The sequence below is a fragment of the Malurus melanocephalus genome, unplaced genomic scaffold (assembly GCF_030028575.1).
Source record: "Malurus melanocephalus ecotype Western Australia unplaced genomic scaffold, MMel_1.1 scaffold_47, whole genome shotgun sequence".
NCBI classification, from domain to species: Eukaryota; Metazoa; Chordata; class Aves; order Passeriformes; family Maluridae; genus Malurus; species Malurus melanocephalus.
The window spans coordinates 1,952,612-1,975,267 of record NW_026623279.1 but is presented as its reverse complement, the minus strand read 5'-3'; the positions used below and the strand labels follow the sequence as shown (position 1 = coordinate 1,975,267).

At 39.0% G+C, this 22,656-nt stretch overlaps 1 protein-coding gene across 1 annotated transcript in view; it reads right to left on the bottom strand.

Annotated features, from left to right (window-relative positions):
* Positions 1 to 22,656, bottom strand: part of PPARGC1A (PPARG coactivator 1 alpha) — a 63,892-nt gene that overhangs the window by 5,792 nt on the left and 35,444 nt on the right. The window contains exons 5-10 of the mRNA XM_057365070.1: positions 21,589 to 21,793; positions 17,496 to 17,541; positions 17,314 to 17,387; positions 8,722 to 9,634; positions 8,074 to 8,178; positions 7,558 to 7,678 (exon numbers count right to left, since the gene is read on the bottom strand). Of these exons, the coding sequence (XP_057221053.1) occupies positions 7,558 to 7,678; positions 8,074 to 8,178; positions 8,722 to 9,634; positions 17,314 to 17,387; positions 17,496 to 17,541; positions 21,589 to 21,793 (1,464 nt within the window). The remainder of the gene's footprint in view (positions 1 to 7,557; positions 7,679 to 8,073; positions 8,179 to 8,721; positions 9,635 to 17,313; positions 17,388 to 17,495; positions 17,542 to 21,588; positions 21,794 to 22,656) is intronic.

The window sequence follows — 22,656 nt, the reverse complement described above, 5'->3', positions numbered from 1 at the left end:
TTTACACACCCACACAGCAGCCCCATAAATCCAACCACCACCACATTCTCAGCTGGTGTAAATCTGTCAGTCAGTGGAGCAATGTCAGTTTAAACCATCAGCTTTGGCACCTGCGACTTGTGCAGAATTTAGGTGCCGAATGCCGAAGGAGCTACACTGACTGCTGAGAATTCATGACTATCGTAACCTGGAGGTGCCTAAAGGCTAATGGCACCTCAACTGTGCAATGCAAAAGGCACTAGGGACCTAAATATAGACTTGCATTCCTGCTMAGAAACATTCTAGCCTGAAGAGACAGGTAGTTTATAGTGTTACAATTCAGATATAGCACAGAATGTATCTTTTCCAYGAGTCCCCACAGAGGCATAAAGCACTAGTCATTCTTGGACCATGGACAATACAATTGAGATTAGACCAAAACACATGTAAAACCAGAAATTATATTGATGTCACTTCTTTATTTGTTTGAGTATTCATTTGAGATAGAGGCCATCAGAACTYTTAGTTAGGGGCGCTGAAAATCTTGGCTTCGTGTTCCCAGGAGAGAACTTTGCTCCCAGGAACTATTTAATGCAAAATAAACAAACAATTCCTGCAGCAGGAAGGCGACACTAAAATATCTGTCTCCCAGCAGAAACTCCTTCTTACTAGCACATTCAGAAAACTATTTTTGTTGACTCTTTTCCTGGCCTCACAAATCTCAGGGGCTCAGATCCWGTTAATCAAAGCTCCTGTGAAATGAAAGTATAAAACTGCAGAAAACAGAGATACAAGAATCAAACATTCCTATCCAAAAGCCCTTCCCACCAAGGAATGGCACAAGAAATACCTGTGTCCCTTATAGCTCCCTGGTCAGTCCAGCAGAGTCCTTGTTTGCTCTACCAAAGTAAGTACAAGCTCTCCTTAACCAGTGGGACCAGGCAAGTATCTCATTTAGATACTTGAAACTACTGCCTCTTTTGATTGCGTAAAGAACCGGCATGAGTGCCTTGGTAGTCCTGTGTAACAATGCTGGGACAGACACTTCCATTTTCAAATGTCACACCTCCCAAAATGCAGGGTCCAAAAGCTGCCCTTATCCTCTGCCACAGCAGCACAGTTTGGGGAAGCTAGCACGGCTAAAWGGACTTGTGCTCATGGGCAGCCATACATTTAGGGCACGAGGGTACTTTCCAGACAGCTGCTGCTTTTTATCTCTGCCTCTACTGTGTCCCAGTCCGGAGCCCTGACCTTCCTGACAGAGGAGTTTGGGTAGGGTTTCTGTGAACCAGGGACTGTAGAGTGCAAGCAACAGAAATCTGCATTTCTTCAATTTTCCCCATTCCAATTCTGCTTACTTTCACTATGGTTGGCTGCCATAAACTTCAAGAACAGGAAAATCTGCATATGCACAGTAATTACTTTTTCAGACTGTTTTACCAAATCAAGGATTTAACCGCACTGAAACACTTGATAAGAAACAATTCCATTGATACTTGCTATTGAACCTAAATGACTGACCAGATGGAGCAGAACATAACACAGCAGACTGTCTAATATACTTTAGCTGAGATAATTCATCTCAACTGAAAAAAAACATAATGTTTCACTCACTGACATGGAGATTGTTATATTACAGTGTGATGGAAATATCTATTGCACACTTTCCCATAAGTCTGTCTGCATGCCTGTGCAATTTTTCCTTCTTCTATTCCTCTAATAACCTTTATATCTCTAATATCCCTTTAAGACAACTGTAATAAACCAAAACTGAACAATTAAAAAAAAAAAAGCCTGTTAAACTACTGTTAAGGGAATAAGTTAAACCTGCAAAATTAAGGAAATTCAAATTTAAAGCTGAAATGCACCATATGTCTGCCAGTGTGCACATATGAGGAGATGGGTTCAAGTATTTTTTTAAGCAGAGTGCCATGATGGAATAAGATACCAGAGAACACAGGACTCATACAGCATTGTCACTGCTTTGGTTAACTCTGGCTTATTTGAAGTCACTATGAAGAATGTATTAATATTCACAGAGACACCTTCCTTTTATTCCCATTAATAATAAGAGCTATAGAAGCCTAACAAGATTACAACACACCTCTAAATGTTAAAGAACTTTTTTTGATAGTAAGTTACATGTGTAAGTCTATATGTGCATATTAAGTAAGCTGTTTACTGCACTTGTTAGAGGATATGATAGATGACTTGGAAACCTAGAGAATGGCAGAGAAAAGCTTTTGTTTTCAATTTTGTATGGGCAGAAGGAATCGCAAGAAACTCTAGAAGGTATTTGTTCATATTCCCCTCACGAAAGTGAGGGAAAAAGCATGATTTATTTTGCATCATAAGCTTTAAGTGTGTCTCATTGCTCTGCCAGGTAAAAAAAAAAAAGAATAGTCCAGTCAACTCCCTCATACCTARCATGTCTATCTTTTCTCATAAACTTGCTCTTTCTTCATTGCAGTAGAAACATTTGAATAGGAAGGCGTGGCAGAAAATCTCTGACTGACAAGCAGTATTTTATGTCTCAAATGGAAACACTAAAGCATTAGAATACCAAAATATGAGAAAATATGACCAGGATGTACCTTACACATCTAAGGGTCAATAAAGGGACCGCTTGTCCTCCACAGCTGGTGATAAGGATCTTCTTGTCTTGCAAAGGACTCCTACAAAACTTATTTTTTGTGCTCYCTTATTCCTAAGTATTTATAAGGAACTAACCACAGACCATTAGATGTGTCAGTTTTTACTTGAAAAAGAGRGCATTTTGGCTTCTTCCCCCAACAGCTGCTGGCTTTGCCTGCCTGTGGTGCTGCTAAGCAGGGCCCATGGGAATGGAAGGCAGCCACTCCAGAGGTAACACAGCATTGTGCTGCTGTTCCCATTTTCCTACCACTTTTCATCTGCACATCTGTGGTGCATATTTAGTTCTCCAAGAGCCAGGTAAGGCTTTATGTGAAGCTGAGAGAAGAAATGCAGGAGCATTTCAAAGCAGGGTTCTGCTATGGGCTTGCAAAGGCTCTGCTCCTCGCTCCAGCACAGGTGGCTGGCTGGGTACACACCCCACGCCTGTGTTGCCTTCTGTACCAAGTGACTTCTCTTCCAGTAGAAAGCCATGAAGACTTTTATCCTTAGAGCTGAAGGCTAACCATCATTTTGAAAATGCAAGGGGATTGGTTGGATGGAGTTGTAAAAATAGAAATGCTGTGGGTGGAAAAAAGCCATTAAAGCTTAAGATTCTGATGTAATAATAATGAGAAAAAATTTCTTTAAATTGAGTAAAGAAAAATTAGTATGGCTTGTAAGTATGAATGGCAAAAGTAAAAATCACAAAAACTGAAAAAAAAGAAAGAACAAGATTATCACATGCTGCTGTGTGGGTAACTGAGGGCAGAATAGTTCAGACACACTCCATGGTGACAGCTAGAAAAATAATGATGGACCAGTAAACCTCAAAATTTAGGTAACCCATTTGATATATTTTCAGAAAGATATACAGCAAAATTAGAGTACCTGGGATCTAGGCCATAAAGATGAGCAACAACAAAAAAATCCAAACTAAATATACAACATACATTGAATCCTTCATAAGTGGAAATGTACTCTATTATAGGCTGAATCTGGTTTTAGACTTTAGAGCAGGCAAGCACTCATTTATGAAACCACCTTTCTCCTGCCTTCCTGTTTTAGAGCCATTTATTTTCTTTGAAACCATGTGTTTCTTTCCGCTGCAGTGGCCTCACAGCACATTTATCTTCTTACGTCTGTGAGCTCTCTGGGACTGGGACTCTTGATACTTGTCTCATGGAGGCTGTCAGCATTTAAAAATGAAAAGCAGTAATGTTAATTGTCACTTTCTACTTGAGTAYAACCTGGTTTTGTTACACCTCTTGGCAGTAGCCAGTGCACACAGTAAATGAGCTGCATGGAGGATGTGGCTGCACAAAAAGTACCATGGCCAGAGTGGCGGAGCAGCAGAGAGCCACAACACTGAGCTGCTCGTCAGACACCTCAACCTCCCAGCTCTGGGGCACCATCTCAGTGAGGAATCAGCAGCCAGTGACTCCAAAAATGGAATGTGCTATTTCTGGTGCCACGCTTTGACAAGTATTTGCCACACAATCTAATGAACTGCTGTAGTAAAAGCTCACACAACTCAAAATTTCCTGGGCTGTATCAGAAGAAAAAAGGTGTCCTCAGACCTCCTGGCAAGTCATGGATGTGCCTTGGGTGTGAGTTGCATCCCAGTTTCCACAAAGYACTAACTGTCCTGTCCTGAAGAGCTCCTCAAATTTCATAGTACATGTGTCTCAGTATGATCTGGCTAGCATTCTATAGTTGAGCAAGTCTTGGCAGAGGACCATTTTTATTCAGTGAGAATATATTAAAAAAAAAATCAGGACCCAGAAATAAAACAAATCAAGATCAAACTAAACTGTGCTAACACATTCTCACTTAGGAAAGGAATCACAATCAAAAGGACAAGTGAATGAATGAATGAATGAAGAATGACAAAACTTTTTTTTTACTCTCCAAGTACTTTGTGGGCTCAGCCTRTATTTTTCAAGCATGCCTGCTCAAAATTAAGACCTCAGTCCACAAAAAAAAGGCACTGAATCTCCAGTAAGTGGAGAGCGGAAAAGAAGAAAAGATGAGAAGTGTATCACTGTAACTTTTGAAGTCAAATCACCTGTACATAGCTGTAAGTCTAGATAGGAATTCAGGATTCTACTCAGGAAAATACTATCTCAGGCTTGTAGCTCTGAATCTCCTCCAGCGAAGGTGGTGTGTGCAAGCCTGAAGGGGCAGCCTTTAAACACACCCACGCCAYACAGCATGAGCACAGGCTTCTGAAACAAGCCTCCTCAGTATTCTGTCAAAATGCCCTCACATCTGCCAAAATACAAGCTGCCTGCACCATCAGAGGGCATTGCTTCACATATGATTTTGACAGATTAAAAAATTTATAGTATTATTTTTTTCTCATTTTTCCCTATGCTTCCCATGCCTGTTGTCCCACAGAGGCTAATTTCAGATACTGCTTCCACAATACATGATGACTTTTGGCTCTGTCATAACTTCTGTTCCTTTTCTACTGTGCATCCTTTCTACAACTAACTCTTGAGATCTTAGCATGGTGCTTCCCACCTRTCCTGGGTCACAGCTGAAGCATTAGTACTGCCCAGTCTTTGGGCACTCTTCTAACAGCATCTGGAGGTGTGCGGCCATAAATCAGTTCTGGCAGTATGAGAATGGGCTAGAAAGAAAAKAAAAAATTCCCCAATGCAGAGAGCAAAGAAATCTAAATTTATGGGACTGTAGAAAGAGCTCAAAGAAAGAGAGAGAGAACATTCTTGTGGCTGAACGATAAATGAATTGAGTCCTTCAAGAATGAAAAGAGTAACACAAAAGAGACCCATAAACCAAAAGGTGGAAGAAAAAGAGCAGAGAATGCTRGAAATAATACAAATTTTATCACTGAATTAATGAAATTGGAGATTCCCTTTCTGTGCTGTCTCCTAATCCTTAACTATTTTCTCAGGRTATAAAACAGCACAGTTCAAAACAGATTTTTAAAGTAAAAGCGCTGGTAGACTTTGGATAAAGGAGTTAATAGGATTTAATCTACATTTCCTGTGGAATCCACACAGATGACTGGATTTTAGATTTTTTGCCATGTTCTGTTTATTGATATTTATTTTTAGTTTTGATTTATTTATGTTTATTAATAAATAATTCCATTAATTGATTTAATTATAATGAAAATGCTCACTTTAGAAAGAAAATAAATTCAGCCTTGGTTTTGAATTGTCTAGAATTTTTAATGCAGGAAGTATGATGCAGCATATCTGSAGCTTTTTAAGTTTCTTTTCTTTCCCTTTCTCTTGATTAGCTACTTGCCAAATATTTGTTTGTTTTAAACTAAATCAAATTTTCTACCTCCTCAGCRGGATTCATGTTTATTTATATGGGTAAGGTACAGTAATTGAGAAGTAGCAAGATACACCCATGACAGAGGTCTACTTGAATCTGTAATTTGTGTTAGCTCTAAGACAGAACAGCCAGTGTAAGTTATGATTGCTGGAAGGTAGTGTTCATCTCCAAGCAGATGGAAGCCAGATATTTTAAAACTAACTGCAACAATTGACTTAAATATAGCCCTGTCTGAAGCCAAACAAAATTATTCCATTGCCTTCACTGCATTTCAGAGTAGCACAGCAGAGCATGTTACAGCTCTAAATCTTTTGCTTTACAAAATATACCTATCACCCACACTTTGTAAATGGGGTACCTGAAACAGAGAAAAGTGAAATGATTTGCTGAAGCTCACTAAGAACTACAGTATCAGAGACAAAAATCAGAACATAAAGTTGTCTGTTCACTCCCAGAACTTCTCACTGCTGTAGACTATGCCAGTCTCTGTCAGTCTCTACACACTCTTGGTTCTGCAGGCACATTAGGAGAAATGCTGTCAAGTCTGTAACAAATCACCTTTTGCTACAAAGTCCACTAATGGCACTGGGAAAAAGACCTATTAATTTTGGTGACCTCTGGACGGAGCACTAATGGAAAATCTGGCAACGAAGATGAAGTGTCCTGGTCTGTACCAGTTCATTGCATGAGCCAGAGCACAGCCAGAACAGCAGTGTAGGTACAGCTGAATGGAAAGAGCAGGACACAGAAAATCAAAATGTTTAGGTGACCCACAAAACTGGCTTAGCAACAACAAGAGTAGTCCAGATTTACAGCAGATCCCAGTTTAATTTATCAAAATGCAGTTGCCAGTGGGGAATTCGGAAGGGGCAAAAGCCACCTATCCTCTTAATAGCCATTCTTCCTTTGGTCCTATTGGTAAAACAACAACCAAGAGAGTTGCTTATCCCCACATGGTTATTTCCTTTGCCTCAGGTATTTCAGTTGTTTCACAGAGAACTCTGATGAACAAAATAATTAAATAACACATATTCATTTCAAGAGGGCCAGTGTTAAGTGATATTTTAAATTGCATTGTGTCATCAGACTATTTTGCTAAAAATACCTTAAAAATTAACCAAATCATAGATACTGAAAAAATTCTAATTCAAGTCATGTCTTTGGATCCCAGTTTTGAGTTCTGTTGTCTGCACCTGCTGTAAAGACAATTACAGCCACTCTGAAAGTTCAGCAATTGGTGTATCAGCTGACTCCTTATACTGCATATGTCTGGCAGGTGATACACAGTTTAAAATGCAAGTTCACTGATATCTGTATAAAAAATAGACTAGCTCTCATCTACTTGTGTATCATCTGGCATGACCCCTTTCTCTGGTCAGTTCTCTGTATTTGTTCCTTGTGAAAACTTAAGACTTGCAATTTATAGAACTTGAAAAAGTTAGTAGTGTGACATCAAAACAGAAATTATTATAAAAACATGCATTTGTTTAAAATGAGGAATACTAAAAAATATACATGAGCAAATTTTTGTATTTTTATAAAAAAGAAAAAAATAAAATCTGAATTCTAGCGTTAGAATCTATGAAAAGAAACAGAAATTTGTTTCAATACGAAAGTTATTTTCACAGTGCTTACAATTGCTTTCTGCCTCTGCCTCTCCCTTTGCTTGGCCCTTTCAGATTCCCGTTTTTCATACTCTTTGCGGTATTCTTCCCTCTTCAGCCTTTCATGCTGATATTCCTCATAGCTGTCATATCTAGGAAATAAAACTTAGTCAATAAATCAAGCACCTGCATTTGTGAGAGTAAAATTAGACATAMAAGTTTCTGGAATGCTTCATTAACCCAGGCAATTAGAGACAGGACAAGAGGAAATGGTCTCAAACTCCACCAGAGGAGGTTCCAGTTGGACATGAGGAAGAATTTYTTCRCTGAAAGGGGCATTTAGGCATTGGRATTGGCAGAATCACCATCCCTGGAAGTGCTCAAGAAATGAGTGGACATGCTGTGGTTTAGTTGAGAGGGGCTATTCAGCCAAAGGTTRGACTCAATGACCTCAGAGGTCTTTTCCAGCCTTAATGATTCCATGATTCTATAATTATCTCCTGAGRAACAGCTGCAAAGCAAACCAAATGCGGGCCAAAGGCACTACCTGGGTCTGCGACTGTACGGTGATCTGGACCGTGATCTTCCACGTAAGGGAGAACTTCTGTGTGCTCGGTGTCTACAGTGGCTGGACTCATAATCGCAACAAGATCTGCAGGAAGAAACACATTCACCTCTGTCATTCCATTTGAGTCTACTGACACCATTTTCTACCTCTATCCTGAACTTACAATTTCTTCTCAGTTACCAGTGGGATTTTCCGGTGACAGTCTGTGATCTCCTGGTCAACTAAGGGGCCTCAAGTGATTTCCCCCCTCTTGGCCCTTCTGTAATGTTCCTTATTGAGGCTAACACAGAGCAGCCAGCCAGCACTGTCAACTTCATCTGATAGAGGTTGCAGCTAGATTGGCACCAGGCAGCTCACAGATAATGGGAAAGGTTACTTGTRTACATCTCTCACCAATTGCTCTGCCTCTGACCTGACTGCCTCCACTCAGAAAGTGTAAACCTGGCAAATTTAAAGGATATTGGAAACAAGTGTTTCTGTAGCAAGCCYGTAACCTTGAGAGTTAATCAGCTCAGGAGTTGCACTGGATTAAGTTATTTCTTGCTTTTTTTCTTTCTTTCCTGTAAGTTTGTGTTTTTGCTGTTCTTATTAACTACAAGGATCATACATGAATTTGCTGTACCGTACCTTGAAGAGGATCTACTACAGGGCGACCTTGATCTCGATCGGGAATATGGAGAACGGGAACAAGACCTGCGTTGAGATAAGGACCTTGACCCAGAGCGTGTCCTTTGGGATCTTTGAGAAAATAAGGATTTGGGTGGAGACACTGAATCTCTGCATGGAGAGTTAAAAGAAGAACAAGAAGGTGATACATCAAATAATGAATAGGCTTGTGTCCCATCCCAAGGGTAGCATAGTTTATCACTTTCATCTTCACTGTCATCAAACAGACCATCCATTGCTAGTCCTGAATTTATAAACATAGGTAGTTTGGAGAATTGTTCATTACTGTAATCACTGTCCCTTAGTTCTCTGGTCTTATCTGCTTCTTCATCAAAAACAGCTTGGCTGGGGTGACCAAAATGCTTATTCAGTTCAGCCCGAATTTCCTGGTCTTGGAGCTGTTTTCTGTTATTACCATGGGATCCCTCCTTATTTGTCTGTAAAGTCTCTTTCTTGAAATACTGGTCTTGTTCTAAAGAAGAACAAATCTGACACTGCCACCCAGGTGAAGAATCCTTAAATTCTAGTAGTCTGGAGTCCTGAAGTTCCTGGGATATTTTAATGTGTATTTCTGATTTTGAATTCACAGATTGACAGTAGTCATGGTCACCAAACAGCCGCAAACTGGGCCGTTTTGTCTTTCTCTCCTCATGTCCACTGGACAGTACTGTAGTCTTGTTAAGCTGTGTGTACAGCTCAGACTGTTCTGGACCCTTCTTGATTGGGTTATTTCCTTGAGAACCAGAAGACTCACTATAGCGGGGCTTTTTTGAAGGTGGTACAACAGTCTTGCATGATGACTTCGGTTTAGGTGAAGTCCTAAAAGGATTATCTTGGTTGGCTTTATGAGGAGGGGTCGTAGGTGGAGTTAGGCCTACAGGGACAAAGGAGGAACAGAATGTTTTAAAGCACACATACAATGTTTATAAAGGTGGCTGACACACTTCTTAAAATAGATACAAAGCAAGACCCATTCTATGTCATTTCAACACTAGTAACCTGAGAATAAAACTACCAAAGGTCTGGTAACAACAATAGCAACAATACTAATGAATTGCCATTAATCTTCAGCATGATTTCTGCCCCTCCCCTTTTTCCACGACATCCGCCCCTCTCTCTGTAGATTTTGATACAAAAGATCAAGAGATGAAACCCAAAAGACGTTATTGTTAAATATAAAATAGATTTTGATATAAAAATGAAAAGTCAAAAGACYGGCACCATCAAAAACATAAAGAACCTAGCAGACAAGAACCTGGATAAAAGCAAGGCCAAGAGAAATAATTGAGTGCTACCAAAGGACACAGAAATTAAATGCAAGGAAATACAGCCACCCTACAACTCAATGGCAATGACTCCTTTACTCCAGAGTTCATTAAAAACTATTAGAAAACTATTGCTAATATATATATAAAACATTCTGTAAGAATAACATTTTGCCTGAAATATGGTTCTACAACTGAAACCCAAATGAGCAACAGGACAATCACAACTGTAATGAACCACTGCATTTAGAACTATATCTTGGTGAGAGTCATGCAGTAGGGAGTCAAAATGAACACGTAAGTATTCAATTACTAAATAGGTTACTAACAGGATTATTTACATAGTTGTAATAGATTATATCACTGTGATGAGACAAAATTGCAGAAAGGACTACAGGATGTTTCATTAAAGCCTGGGAACTGAAGCAGCATCTTCCTGTTATTTTTATAAGAGTAGAATATAACWTTAAATATTTTCTATAGAAATAATATAATTTCTTCAAACTTGACAGAAGGATAACACCAGACGTCCGGGCAGAGTAGTAGCAAACAGCAGACACTTTTCAGGAAATAATTTCTCACCAGGAAGGTATTCAGAGTGTTATATTTGAAAAACTTGCCTCTGTCCAATTGACACTAATGTAGTTTAGTAACATGTGTTTAAAATGTAACRAATTAGATGGAGCTTAGGGAGTTCTCCAAGACAATCCAGAGGCTCATGCTGTCCAAGAATACTAGCCCAAGCAATGAGCTTTCCATTGACTCCTTAGCAAGAATGCAAAGAGAGCAGAGTTACAGGAAATGTGTGTTTCAGTCATGGCTATAGAGCTCTGTTTTGTATTTTTACACATGCAACAGAGCTCAGCAGATCAATGCAAATGAAACATGTTTTATAGTGTTTTGCTGTAAAGAAGGAAAAGCGTCCATCAATGCACAGTGCTCCCTAAGGAACATAAATGCAGACTGGGAGTCCCACTGCATTATCTGCAATGGATTTCTTCTAGCAAATAAGAAGATAGGAGTACCAAGGCATGAATACTTGATGTGAGAGAGATGCTTGATTTTGCCTCAATGTTTGAGAAAAATGGTTACAAGCTACCCAYGGCTATGCAAACACTTTGCCCAATGTCACAAAATTCAAGGAAACTGAGGCAAAGATTGTAACACCTAAAACTCTAGCTACCTCAAATTAGAATTTAGTATGAATTTTTTTTTTTTGTGCAGTCATCACTATTAAACTATTTCCTCTGAGTTCTCAATTTTTCCTTTCTTCTTCCCAAAAATTCAATTGAGACAGCTGTATGTATTTCATGCCTTATGCACCTCCTCAGTGACAAATATTTCTGACTACAAAATGAATTTTTGCTAAAATTAAAAGTCCTATTCAAAAATCTACAGTAATAATTTTCAAGTTAAAACTTGGGGATCAGATTGAAAAAAACTGCAGCAAGCAACTTTTTAGGAAAAAAAATAGGAACTCATACTTTTACTTGTGAAATTATACAGCCCATGGGAAATTCTGGGGTTAGTTCCTGGGGTTTTGGATGTAGTTTTAATGAAAGAATGAAGCAAAAATACAATCACTCCACAATGAACATGCATATTTAAGAATTTCAGTCAAAGAAATCCCAGAGATAATCCAATATTCAAAATAAAATATTGTTTCAAAATCCCCTTCTTTAAAGCTTGTTCTGRCAGGAAGCAAGCAAAACATAGTATAACAGTTTCCAGAAACCTGACAAGGAGTCTAACAATCTTCAGAAAAGGGGGGAAAAAAGTACCAAAAAAAMCCAAAAATCCCTCACAAAAGTACAGACTGAGCTAAATTTACTGGCACTTCCCTTGCTGGCAGAACAGGGCTGGGACATCCTAAGAAAGGGCTTCCTCGTGGCATTCTGGCTTTTTTCCTGGTTTTCAGCAGAAGCAGGAAGTGCACAGGCAAGTAGAAACAGATAAAAGTTGGAAAATGTTCATTAACTTTTGAACAAACCTACACTGAGGGATGGAGGAGGGAGTGAAGTTTTGAATTCATGTCACCTCTATGGAGTCCACCTCCAGAGTGCCCCATGACCAATCTCCACAYGCTGAATCCTAAGAAAAACCAGCTGGCTGCACACTTGTTCATCTTCACTCTAATCCCTGGTAATCTTCAAGGAGGGCCATGATCCCACATCAATGGCATTACAATATTCTATAACCACCGGATTATTTCACACGCACCAATTTCTCCCCAATGTGTACACTTAAGYGTTGACAGTACAAGGTATATTCTGTACTCTCTCTTGAACTTAGCAGGTTTTGACAGATTTATGGAAGGACAGATGGCCATTACAGGCTGAAGGCTGACAAGAGGCAGTTCAGAGCATTGTTAACACACTTGCACAAACTCTCAGCAGTGCAGCGCTGTGCAGAATGTAATTCAGACTATAGCTTTTTTATTGCTGCCTATTTTCTTTTGTCAAAAGAGCCTGCTGTGCACAGCAACAAATGGCTGCCATTACCCAGAATGTAATGGGTGTCAGACAAATCACGTAACACAAACAATCAAGAGTATGTAGGTCATATTTCAACAGAGCACAACCTTAGCAATATTTATGATTACTGCATTGAAATGTGCTCTATAATAAACAAGTACCTCTACATCACTCACACTTATGTACTTCTGCACAGCAAATCTGTTAGAAGTGGTACATACTCTACAATCATCCCCCTTAAACAGTCTTTTTTCTTTTTAAAGTAAAAGGCAAGTATTTTTTCATGACATGCTATAAAACCATTTTCTTTGTAGGGACTTTTCCTTAATTGAATAGCTTTGGTAAATGGTACGTTTGCACTTTGCCTTGCTCTGTCTATATAGTACGAACTCACTCAGCGATCYTGTGCTAGAAAACAGAATACATCACATTGCCAGCACTGCTTCCAAAGCAGCACCATCCTCCCTGTGCCTGTGCAACAAAAAGTGTTTGCGTGTGTGCCAACTCTGCCACCTTGCCCAAACTACTTCTTTCCAGAAAATCTCTGGGAGAGTGAAACTCCTTTCGACACATTCCAAAGCTCCACTACAAAAAAAACCCTCAGTGTAAACTCATTTAGGTTGATAAGCAGAACTTAGGGGAGTGCCTTTCCATTAAAAGTGACATCTGGACTTCTCAGGACTGATTTGCAATGCTGTTTTACGTAGACACAGATATTTCTAAATCTCTACAGTAACTTAGCATTCAAATGTTTGATGATGTTTGCTGTACTTTGAGGGGGCTGATAATTAATGTCTTTWGGGGAATGCAGCCCTGGAACCTTTCTACATGTGCACTGGGCTTTTGAGAGGCATTGAAAATGAATTCTTTCATACCTTTTAAGTTTGAAAATGGATTGTCAAGGTAAACATTATTTAAGACCACTTTAAATACTGACCACAAGATAACAGCTCAATTCAGTGGAAGAAGAGTGTTTGTATGGCACRAGATTGCAGAAACTAGGAAAATATAATAAAATTAAATAGTCATCATATAATAAAGAGCTACATGCTTGTTGAGTATTCAGTAATCCTGTTGTCAGTGCTGGAGAGAATAAACAGAGATGCCTGAAAACATCAAATGATTCACTAGATTTTATTCCCTCTGGACAACTCTCTACATTTCACATCTCATTTTATCAGAAATCACTCCAAGGTCAAAGAAGTTCTTAGATGACAGATTGYAAGTACTTTGTTCTGACAAATAAGAGGTAACACAGATCTAGAGGTGGGCAAATAGCAGGACATCAGTACCCTCAAGGATGATCACAAATTCCAAATCGCTATTCAAGCTAATTGTGTAYATGCAGCTTTTTCTGCCATCTTTTCAGAGAAATCAAATTTTGCCCCCAAAAYCAGTAGTTTTACACTATAATAAATTACAGCGATCACTGTCAAATGAGACACTTTTCACCAAGAGGAAATAGTCTTCTGGTTACTGATTGAKCCTTAAGCATGTAAATTGACTTCATGAACTCGAAGGGTGGCTTTCAGTATTTAGGACTGAAGGTTTAAGAAGACACAGAAAACAGAGAGAGATTAATCAGAAGCCATGTTATCTAACATCTGCATTCAGAAGTTTGTCTAAGGCAATTAAGTCTAAAACAATCACTGAGGAGCCCTTGACTGCCAAGAGAAACACTGCCACCTCCAGAAGGTGAGCCATCCTCCCAGTCCCTGCACTTGCACGGCCACCACCCCCCATCCCACTGGTAATGGAGAGGAAGGAGGTGACACAGAACCATCTCRTGGTTCTGGAAGACACTAGAGAGGCTCAAACCCACAGCCTCTTAGCAAGGCACTGGCAATGAAGCTGGCTGTGGAAACAAAAGGAGATGGACCTCTTTGAGCCTCTTACTTGGAATGAGAGTCATCCAACATAAGAATTTCATTCACTCCATTATCATCCCCTAGGACTCCCTCCGCATCATTATGGTCTGGTCCAGTTTTCCTTAGAACAACTGGAATAATCAGCTTCAGGAGATAGGACTTCAGATAGCAATGGACTTAGGGCACTTATTTAAAGGCTGTTGAGAGAATTCTTATGTGTGGCATGAAAACACTTTAAAGAATATTTGCTTCTACCAATTCAACGAATTGATGTTTTGACAGTTTTAGGGAGGACAAAGTTACATTCATGACTACTAACAAATCTGTTGTAAAGCAAGATATAGCATTGGCAAGAGAATAGTTTCAGTTTGACTTTAGGCACATGAATCCAAAATGTGTGTGTGACGAAGATTGATGGCTCATGTGGGAAATGTTTTTATTTATTTATTTTTCTAGTCTATAGTTAATTCATCAGTGAGGGAAGCAATGTTGTTTTCAACAGAGATCAAGRGAGCTGCTATTTATATTAAAATGCTTTGTGCTTCGATAGTGCAAGCAGCACTGCTAATGGTCTTTTCAATTTGGTAGCGAGATCAAGGTAACTCCTATTTAAATTATAATAAATAGTGCTTTTACAATGCAAGCTGCCCTATATAAGGACAATGAGCAATGCGGTTATCTGGATATAATTTGGAGTTGCCAGGGTCTCACTAAAGAACTTCAAGGTATTATAAATCACTACTGCCACTATTTTTTTGTTTATTTTTGTTGTTTTTTGAACTGATGTGGGTCTCAATTCTGCTGTGATTTACRCACATGTGCTGTAAGTTCTTCAGTACTCCAGGCTCTTTCTGTTATGTACTTTACTCCCAAGCAGAGTCAGGACACAACACAAATGACTTCAAAAGTCAGACATGCATCTTTTTATGGATTTACATACATTCATGAATATAAAAATTAAAAGTATGTTCATGTGCAGGCAGAGATTAATACAGCTACCATGAGATCTACTGAAACCTCCTCAGGAGGCATTGTGAAGACCAGAGCAAGTGCAACGTGAGTCCAAGAGCCACCACTATGCACACTGCTTGGTAACACTACCCCAGCTCCCTGGCCACACACACCCTACCAATTCTTATTCTTCCTGAATATCATCAGTTTATTTTCTAGCTAACTTCTATTTACTTCCAGAGGGGAAAAAACAATCATAGAATCATAGTACAACATTCCTGTTTACATATGTGCCTAGTTGTATTGTTTCACAGCTTCTGATGCTTTTTTTTTAATGCACCAGTTCTGCTGGTTATGTTGTCCAAGCAACTACAGAGCTGTTTTGTCTCCTGCTCTGTGCACAGCTGAYGGAGTGCAATGAATTTGGTAACACCTAGAGCATTCCTGTTGCCACTATGATCGCAACACTAGAGGACTATGCAGGGGTCAGACTGACTCCCAATTTCTGTCTAGTCAGCTGATGGGAAAAACAGGCTGCTGACTTTTTGGCTGGGAGARAACACTGCTTCCTTCAGTGATTTCAACGGCTGCTTGTAGCACTCAGCTGTGGTCACCTCATCTGCCCCTTTCTGCTGGCAGCACTAAGCACTGACTTATCCATGCGCTTACAAATGGGCACCCTTGTGCAGATTTGCTCTCCAGTAATGATGGAAGAGGCTTCTCCATGCTCCAGACCTACTGGCACTGGACAGGATTATCCTCCTGCATACAGTGGATTTTGCCATGTTTATGCTGGTTTTGCAAAACAAAGATGTATAGGAAGAATGTTTCCTTTTGCCATGAGAGGAATGATTAAGAATTCATGCTTCCAGGATGTGGGAGGGAAAAGTGTTCAAGTTTTAATGCTGGACTAATGAAAAAGTTTCTGAAAAAGTGAAATGATGGTTGCAGGAAGATGAAAGCCCAATGTACCTACCCAAACCCAGTTTTGGGCCTGCTGCCACTGAATTTAGGCCCACCAGACTGATTTGCAGTACCTGAAGACATATTTTGCAATACACYCCTCGCCTCTCAGTGCTGGAGATCACATAATTTACAATCTACTGTTATCCTGAGAGAAACACATGCCAAGTACATCTCTTATTTTTCAATATTACACAACTGAGAAACAAAATGGTCTTGGCAATAGCTCAGGTGGAGCTCAATGTGTTCTTTTGTGCTCGGCTCTGGAYGCTTCAGGAAAACAGAGGCAAAACAGAGTTCAGAGGAAAGCCATAAAACAGATCTGAGTCTGAACGAATTGACTTCAGCAGAGAGAAGAGCAGACTAAATAATTGAATGATTAAATGGGTGATGTGTGAACTAAACCACTACATGATAAAAAATCTTACAAATCTTCAAAAGGTACAAATCCAGGGATCAGAAAGGAAGACGAAGGTAAAGGGAGGTTGTGTGAAGTGTGTTAATGGAGAAAATAAAGAGAAAGCAGGAACACAAAATGAATACCACTTTTAAAAATCCCTTCTAAGCTATGGAAAAAGTTGCTCAGTAGTAGGGCAGAAAGCTGTTATTTGTGACATATTAATCTAGAATTGACAAAGCACTGAAACATGCAGTCATGTACAGCCCTAGACTGGCCTGGAAACTGAATGACATAACTTCCACATCTGTAACATCTATTACACTGTGCTGTGAGGTTTGTCTTTGAAAGATGGTGCTCAGCCGCACACAAATCTATGGGGAAATGGAGAAGTATAACAGACAAATGGTTTCATTCATATTTCCTGAGAAATTATGCTCTCCTGTGTAGGTTTGGAGCCATAATTTCGAACACGTTTCTTCTCAGGTAACTGGATAAAAAGCAATGCTAAACTGCACGGAAGTGCATCTGCTGGAGACTTCTGTGAGATCTCAGCACCCCTGTGGTATTTTACAGAGAGCAAACACACACACAAGCCATGCTTAGCAGAAGAGCCAACACTCTGCATTTCTCACCTGCAGTTCCAGAGAGTTCCACACTTAAGGTTTGTTCAATAGTCTTGTTCTCAAATGGGGAACCCTTGGGATCACTGGAAGACAGGGCACATTTATAAAAACAAGCTGAAATGGAGTTGCTGTAGCCAAAATCTACTGAACCCCCCTCCCTTTTATAAATGTTTGCACTTTTTAGTACTTACTTTGGTGACTCGGGTGTCAATGGAAGTGATAAACTTGTTGGTTTGGCTAAAGGAAAAAAGAAAACAATTATGCAATATTTAAACACTCTGTAAACATTTCTTTTTACTTTGGCACTGAAATCCTGTGATAGTCAGTTAGGGCTGAGCTTTGATAGTTCTACTGCCATTTCAGTGTATCTTAGAAAGATAAATAAAGAGACTCATCCTAATTCCTTATTACTAGTACCGAAAGGGCACCTAAATTTCAACTGTTATTTACATCAATTACTGTACCTTCGAAATACAGTACACAACCCAAATGACAAGAACCTTTCAGAAGAAGAGTAGTACATGTTAAAAATCAATGAAGAACTCTATGAAATACACTGTAAAAATGCTATTTCTCTTAGTTTGAATTTAGACTACAGTTCACGTTTTATTTGGAAACAGRAGCAGCAGAATAACTACAAAGTAACAGAACGTTATGAATATTCAGTTAATTTTACATCTACAAGATACAATTTTATATATAGCTCTGAGAATAGGTTGTTTCTATGAGGCCAGAGTCCAACCAGTTATAGTCCAAATTTCTGCAAATTATCCTGCAAACTATGACAAACCACGGACATAGTCACAGATGGTTAAAAATGGGGTTGAAGCTCTCAGCATTACAATCCCAACATACACAAAAAAACAAAGCTCTGGCTATAAAAATGSAAGTCTTTGCAGCTTTTACTCATGCAAAACTGTATTTTCCCAGAGCAAGCCAAGAATTAGGATACCGTAATACAACTAAGATTCCTTTAAAATTAAGAATTATATTACTTGCAAATTTTACTTTTCAGAAGTTAGATTGATGTTTTAAACACAGAGAGCATTGTAGCAAGAACAACAGCAGGGGATCTCTTCTGCAGATTAATTACTTAAGACAAAATGTTCCCCTTGAACACTCCTGCACTGCAGATCTTTTGTCCAGGGTGTCACTACTGCRTATTTCATATTCATTACAGGCTTGGAACTCCCATCAACATTAAGGGATTTTATATGCAAATTGATTACTTTTATATGCTCTAGAGCATTCCTGAAGTAATATTACATTTTTTAAAAAATTAACTCAATTCTCAAGAGCTGCATATTGTTTCTTCTCTTCCCCATAGGAAAGTTAGAAATGGAAGCTCAGGTGTTCACCTCAGGTTCACCTTCCTCAGAAGTCATTGCTGGAGTAAGGAGATGAACCTCAATGAGTTATTTGTCTGATCCAGCTTGGCCACTGATTTGGGCATTAAACCCAGGTGTGGAAAAACTGAATGTAATCTGAAACATTTTTGTGTTTAATTTATACACATCTAGGAATACTAACGTTAGCCAGTGGCTATCTACAGGTAAAAACTGGCTTAAAAAATGGGCCCTTCAGTAAGGTTCAGGAATAAAGTTTTATACAAAAGCTTCCTTAATTTTTTTTTAGGAAAAATATCTGCATACTCTTCACCAATTTAGGCTATGGATGTTGAATGTCTAAAAGCTCTTTACGTTTCTAAAAAGTGTCATTGTAGCTCTTATTAGTCCCACAGAATAGTCCCACATCAGAATATACACATATTAAATTCTGAAGCACTGAGGCACAGTGCAGATCTGCCAGAGATGGGAACAGAACCAAGGCATTATCTCACACTCCCAAGTATTAATTTTAGTCAGATATCACTGAGCTCTCCCACTGAGAAGTTCGTGTACCAAAACATCCATCCGTTTTCTTATTGCTAGGCAAGAGCTTGACCAAACACTCTTTCTGCAAAGGATTCATCCTCACACACAGCTATTGATAGTGTAAATATTTAGCCAAGACACTATCATTTTCCATGGTGCCTGATTATTAGTTTCAAGCTCTACTGTGGTGTGGTTTTTTTCTTATTAAAAAGAGTTCACATCATGTTGCTTGTCCCTGTAAAYTGAAAACATTCAGGTTCAAAAGAACTACGTTTCCTCATGGGCAAATTTCAGTGCAAAACCACAGATGATCTTTGGCATGAATGCGTTTGTGGACATTCCCGTGGGTTTGCAATATGTTTGCAACAGTAACCCTAAAGGAAAATAACATTAGACTTATCCTTTGTGAGCTTTCTCTAACTTTGAAAGAAAATATCAGACTGCGATTGTTTTTTTTTAAAACAGAAGAAACCAATTTTCTTGYACTTTTGATTAAATGTATGAACCAATGATGGCAGGTCTGTAAATATCAGTTAAATTTGCAAGGTTAGTTCTGCATGAATTGACTGTCCAAGCTGAAAGCATTATATTCTCATATTTGTATTATATGCAAATCCATTCATATTGAAGTTATATATTGCTGTAGGAGGCAAATTTGCTGAAAAAAACATTTCAGAAGCATGTAAATTAAAGTGCAGGAATTTAAGAAAAGAGTAATTTCTCTCTGCCTGCAAATTCACCTGCATGACCACTAAAATCAGAGTCATCTGTTAAGCACTGCTAAGTTACCTGTACGCCCCTTTGAACTTTTGTAACCTCTCCTCTGTGCTGTTTCCACAACCCAGAGTGCCCTGACTCTTTGAACTGAATCTCCACAATTGCTCAGCTGGGGAAGAAAAGCAGCTCTGATCTGAATGGAAAGGTTTTATAATCCGTATGTATGTTTGTGTGCACATACACCCATGTATGTGTATAACGTATGTGTGCATGTGGCATGTTATACACAACATGCCTTATCACCTACCACGRTAACAACCAACAGTGTTAACAAAGCCCCCTGTAACCTCTGGCAGTTCTGTTTTTCAGTACCACTGCAGTMACAGACCCAGGTTCACTGCAGAGTTCAGTCTGGATTCTGCTGAGAAGCAGACTGCTGAAGCCATCCAGAAGGACTGGCAGTTGGCATAAGGAAGCTTTAGGGGCAGTTGGATTTCCTTCTTACATGAAATATTGTTCAGATAATTTGAGACCATAATGGAGAAAACCCATACTTAGGATATCAAAATGTACAGCTGCGAGAATAGTATTAAGTGACAGGAAGGGAAGATTATTTTTATTAAGTTTGCTTATACTTCYTAGTGCAAAATGAGAAAACAGATTTGATGGAGGCTGAAATGCAAGGAGGGAGGGGAAAAGAAGAAAGAACATAGAGCTTATAGCTGTTGCTTTAAAAACACTGAACAACACATTCAGGGTCACATCCTGATCTCTGCTGCAGCCAGATAACTTCCACTGACTTTAGTGGATTCATACAGGATTTCACTGATGTGTCTGAGATAGGCACCCGGCCTTACAGATGCCAGGCCAATGTAAATACATAGATGTATTTTAAAGCAACAATAACTTTGAAAAGCTCCCTTTGGGTTAGTAAGATTTTACAGCTTTCCTTTATCTTGGGGAAACAGACAAGGGAAGAGAGGGAGAGAAAGTGAGAGAGGAGGGTTTAAGTTCTTGCTTCTCTGTCACAGAAGCTACTTGTTATATAGACCAGTTCTTTACACATCAGGCGATACTGAAAGTCAACACAAGTGTTAAGTTTTGACCATAAAGAATCCAAAAATGAGAGAGGAAGATCGGGATGGCATCTAAACTTTCAACTATTTACAAATAAAATTACAAACCAGCATTCCAGCTTTAACAGGAATGACACATTTATTGCTTTCTCTGTAGCAGTGAGAGCACTATTTATTGTCTCTGAAGGGCTGTGTAGCAGGTTAACAATGCCTTCAGTTTTACTCTAGCAAAAGAGAAAGAAGCTCACTAATGAACTGACCTGCCCAGCTTGTTTAGGGGTATAATGATTTCTTAGTGGTACAGCTCTCTGAATAAATATCTCCAGCTAGCTGGGTATATTACAATGTGGTATTTGTTAAACTTTTCCTGAGATCCTTTTCTGAGGCTGGGGGCAATAAATGAAAGGATTAAATATGTCTAAAAGCTAAATCTAGTTAACTAATTTTAACTTCATTATACTGTTTTAAAATTCTCTTTATAAAGAAGAGATGCTGGATTTACAAAATTAATCCAAAGAACTGAAGAAGTATCAAGGGTATTCCCAACCACRGTACTTCAGCTTCCCTGCATCACTTCTGGTAATTACCACAGCTGTATTCTGCAGTCRCACACCTACCTTGCAGATGATTTGTCTGAGACTGCAGATGAGGCTTCCTTTTGGAGGTGCATTTCTCTTTGCTGCTGTTCCTGTTCTCTGCTGGTTTGGTCTGAGGAGGGTCATCATTCGTAGTCAGATATTTGAGAAGTTCAGAGCAGGGACGTCTTTGAGGCTTTTGCTGTTGACAAATGCTCTTCGCTTTATTGCTCCATGAATTCTCAGTCTTAAAAACAGAGTAAAATAAAATAAAATAATAAAATAAAATAAAGCTAAAATTAGTGAGCTGAACCTTATCAGAATGGATATAGGTTTTCTGAAGAGATGAGATTTTCAATGAAGTGTTCAGTCTAAGTGTACTAGATCTATGAGCTGTGAATAAGTGTTTGCAGAACAAGGAAAGAAAATTACATTTAAAATTCCTAAATGACATTTATGCAGCTTTTTATTTCATTTCTCCTACATTGCAATGTTCCTACTCAGCAACATGTAACTAACAAGACCCTACAGCGCCTTTACTGTGAACAAAAAAATAAGCTGGTTTAAACCTTAATGTGCTSCTGATTGCTTGAGCCCAGTATTCACAACTCTCTTAAGTACCCCTAAATGGTCCGTTTTCAGCTACAGTGAATGGCAAGACAAACAWTGTTTAATACTGCCTGCTAACAGAATTATGTCTGGCCCCCCCCCCATTCTATCCAGTCAATGTCTAATATACATGTTCTGCCAAGAATCCAGTGTCATTTGTCTTAGCTCAGACAGCTGGGGAAATGGCAGTCCCACATCCTGTTGTCACTCATAAACAACACCAGACCATCAGCAAATTTTATTGCACCCCATCCTACTCTGTGTATCAATAAAGTAGGTAAGAGTAACAGACGGTGTGACTACAACTAAACTCTGCCAAGAGAAAAGGCATAAATGAAATATTCAGAGCATAAAGGAGCTCAGATGATTTTCTGGAGCCCAGTCTACAACTCACTTTTAAAAAAAAATTAGTTACAAGATAGTATGCATATTAATAAAATACAATCAGATCTACTGCTTGCTTGGTTGCCGAAAGCATAAAAGACCTTGTTACACTTCATT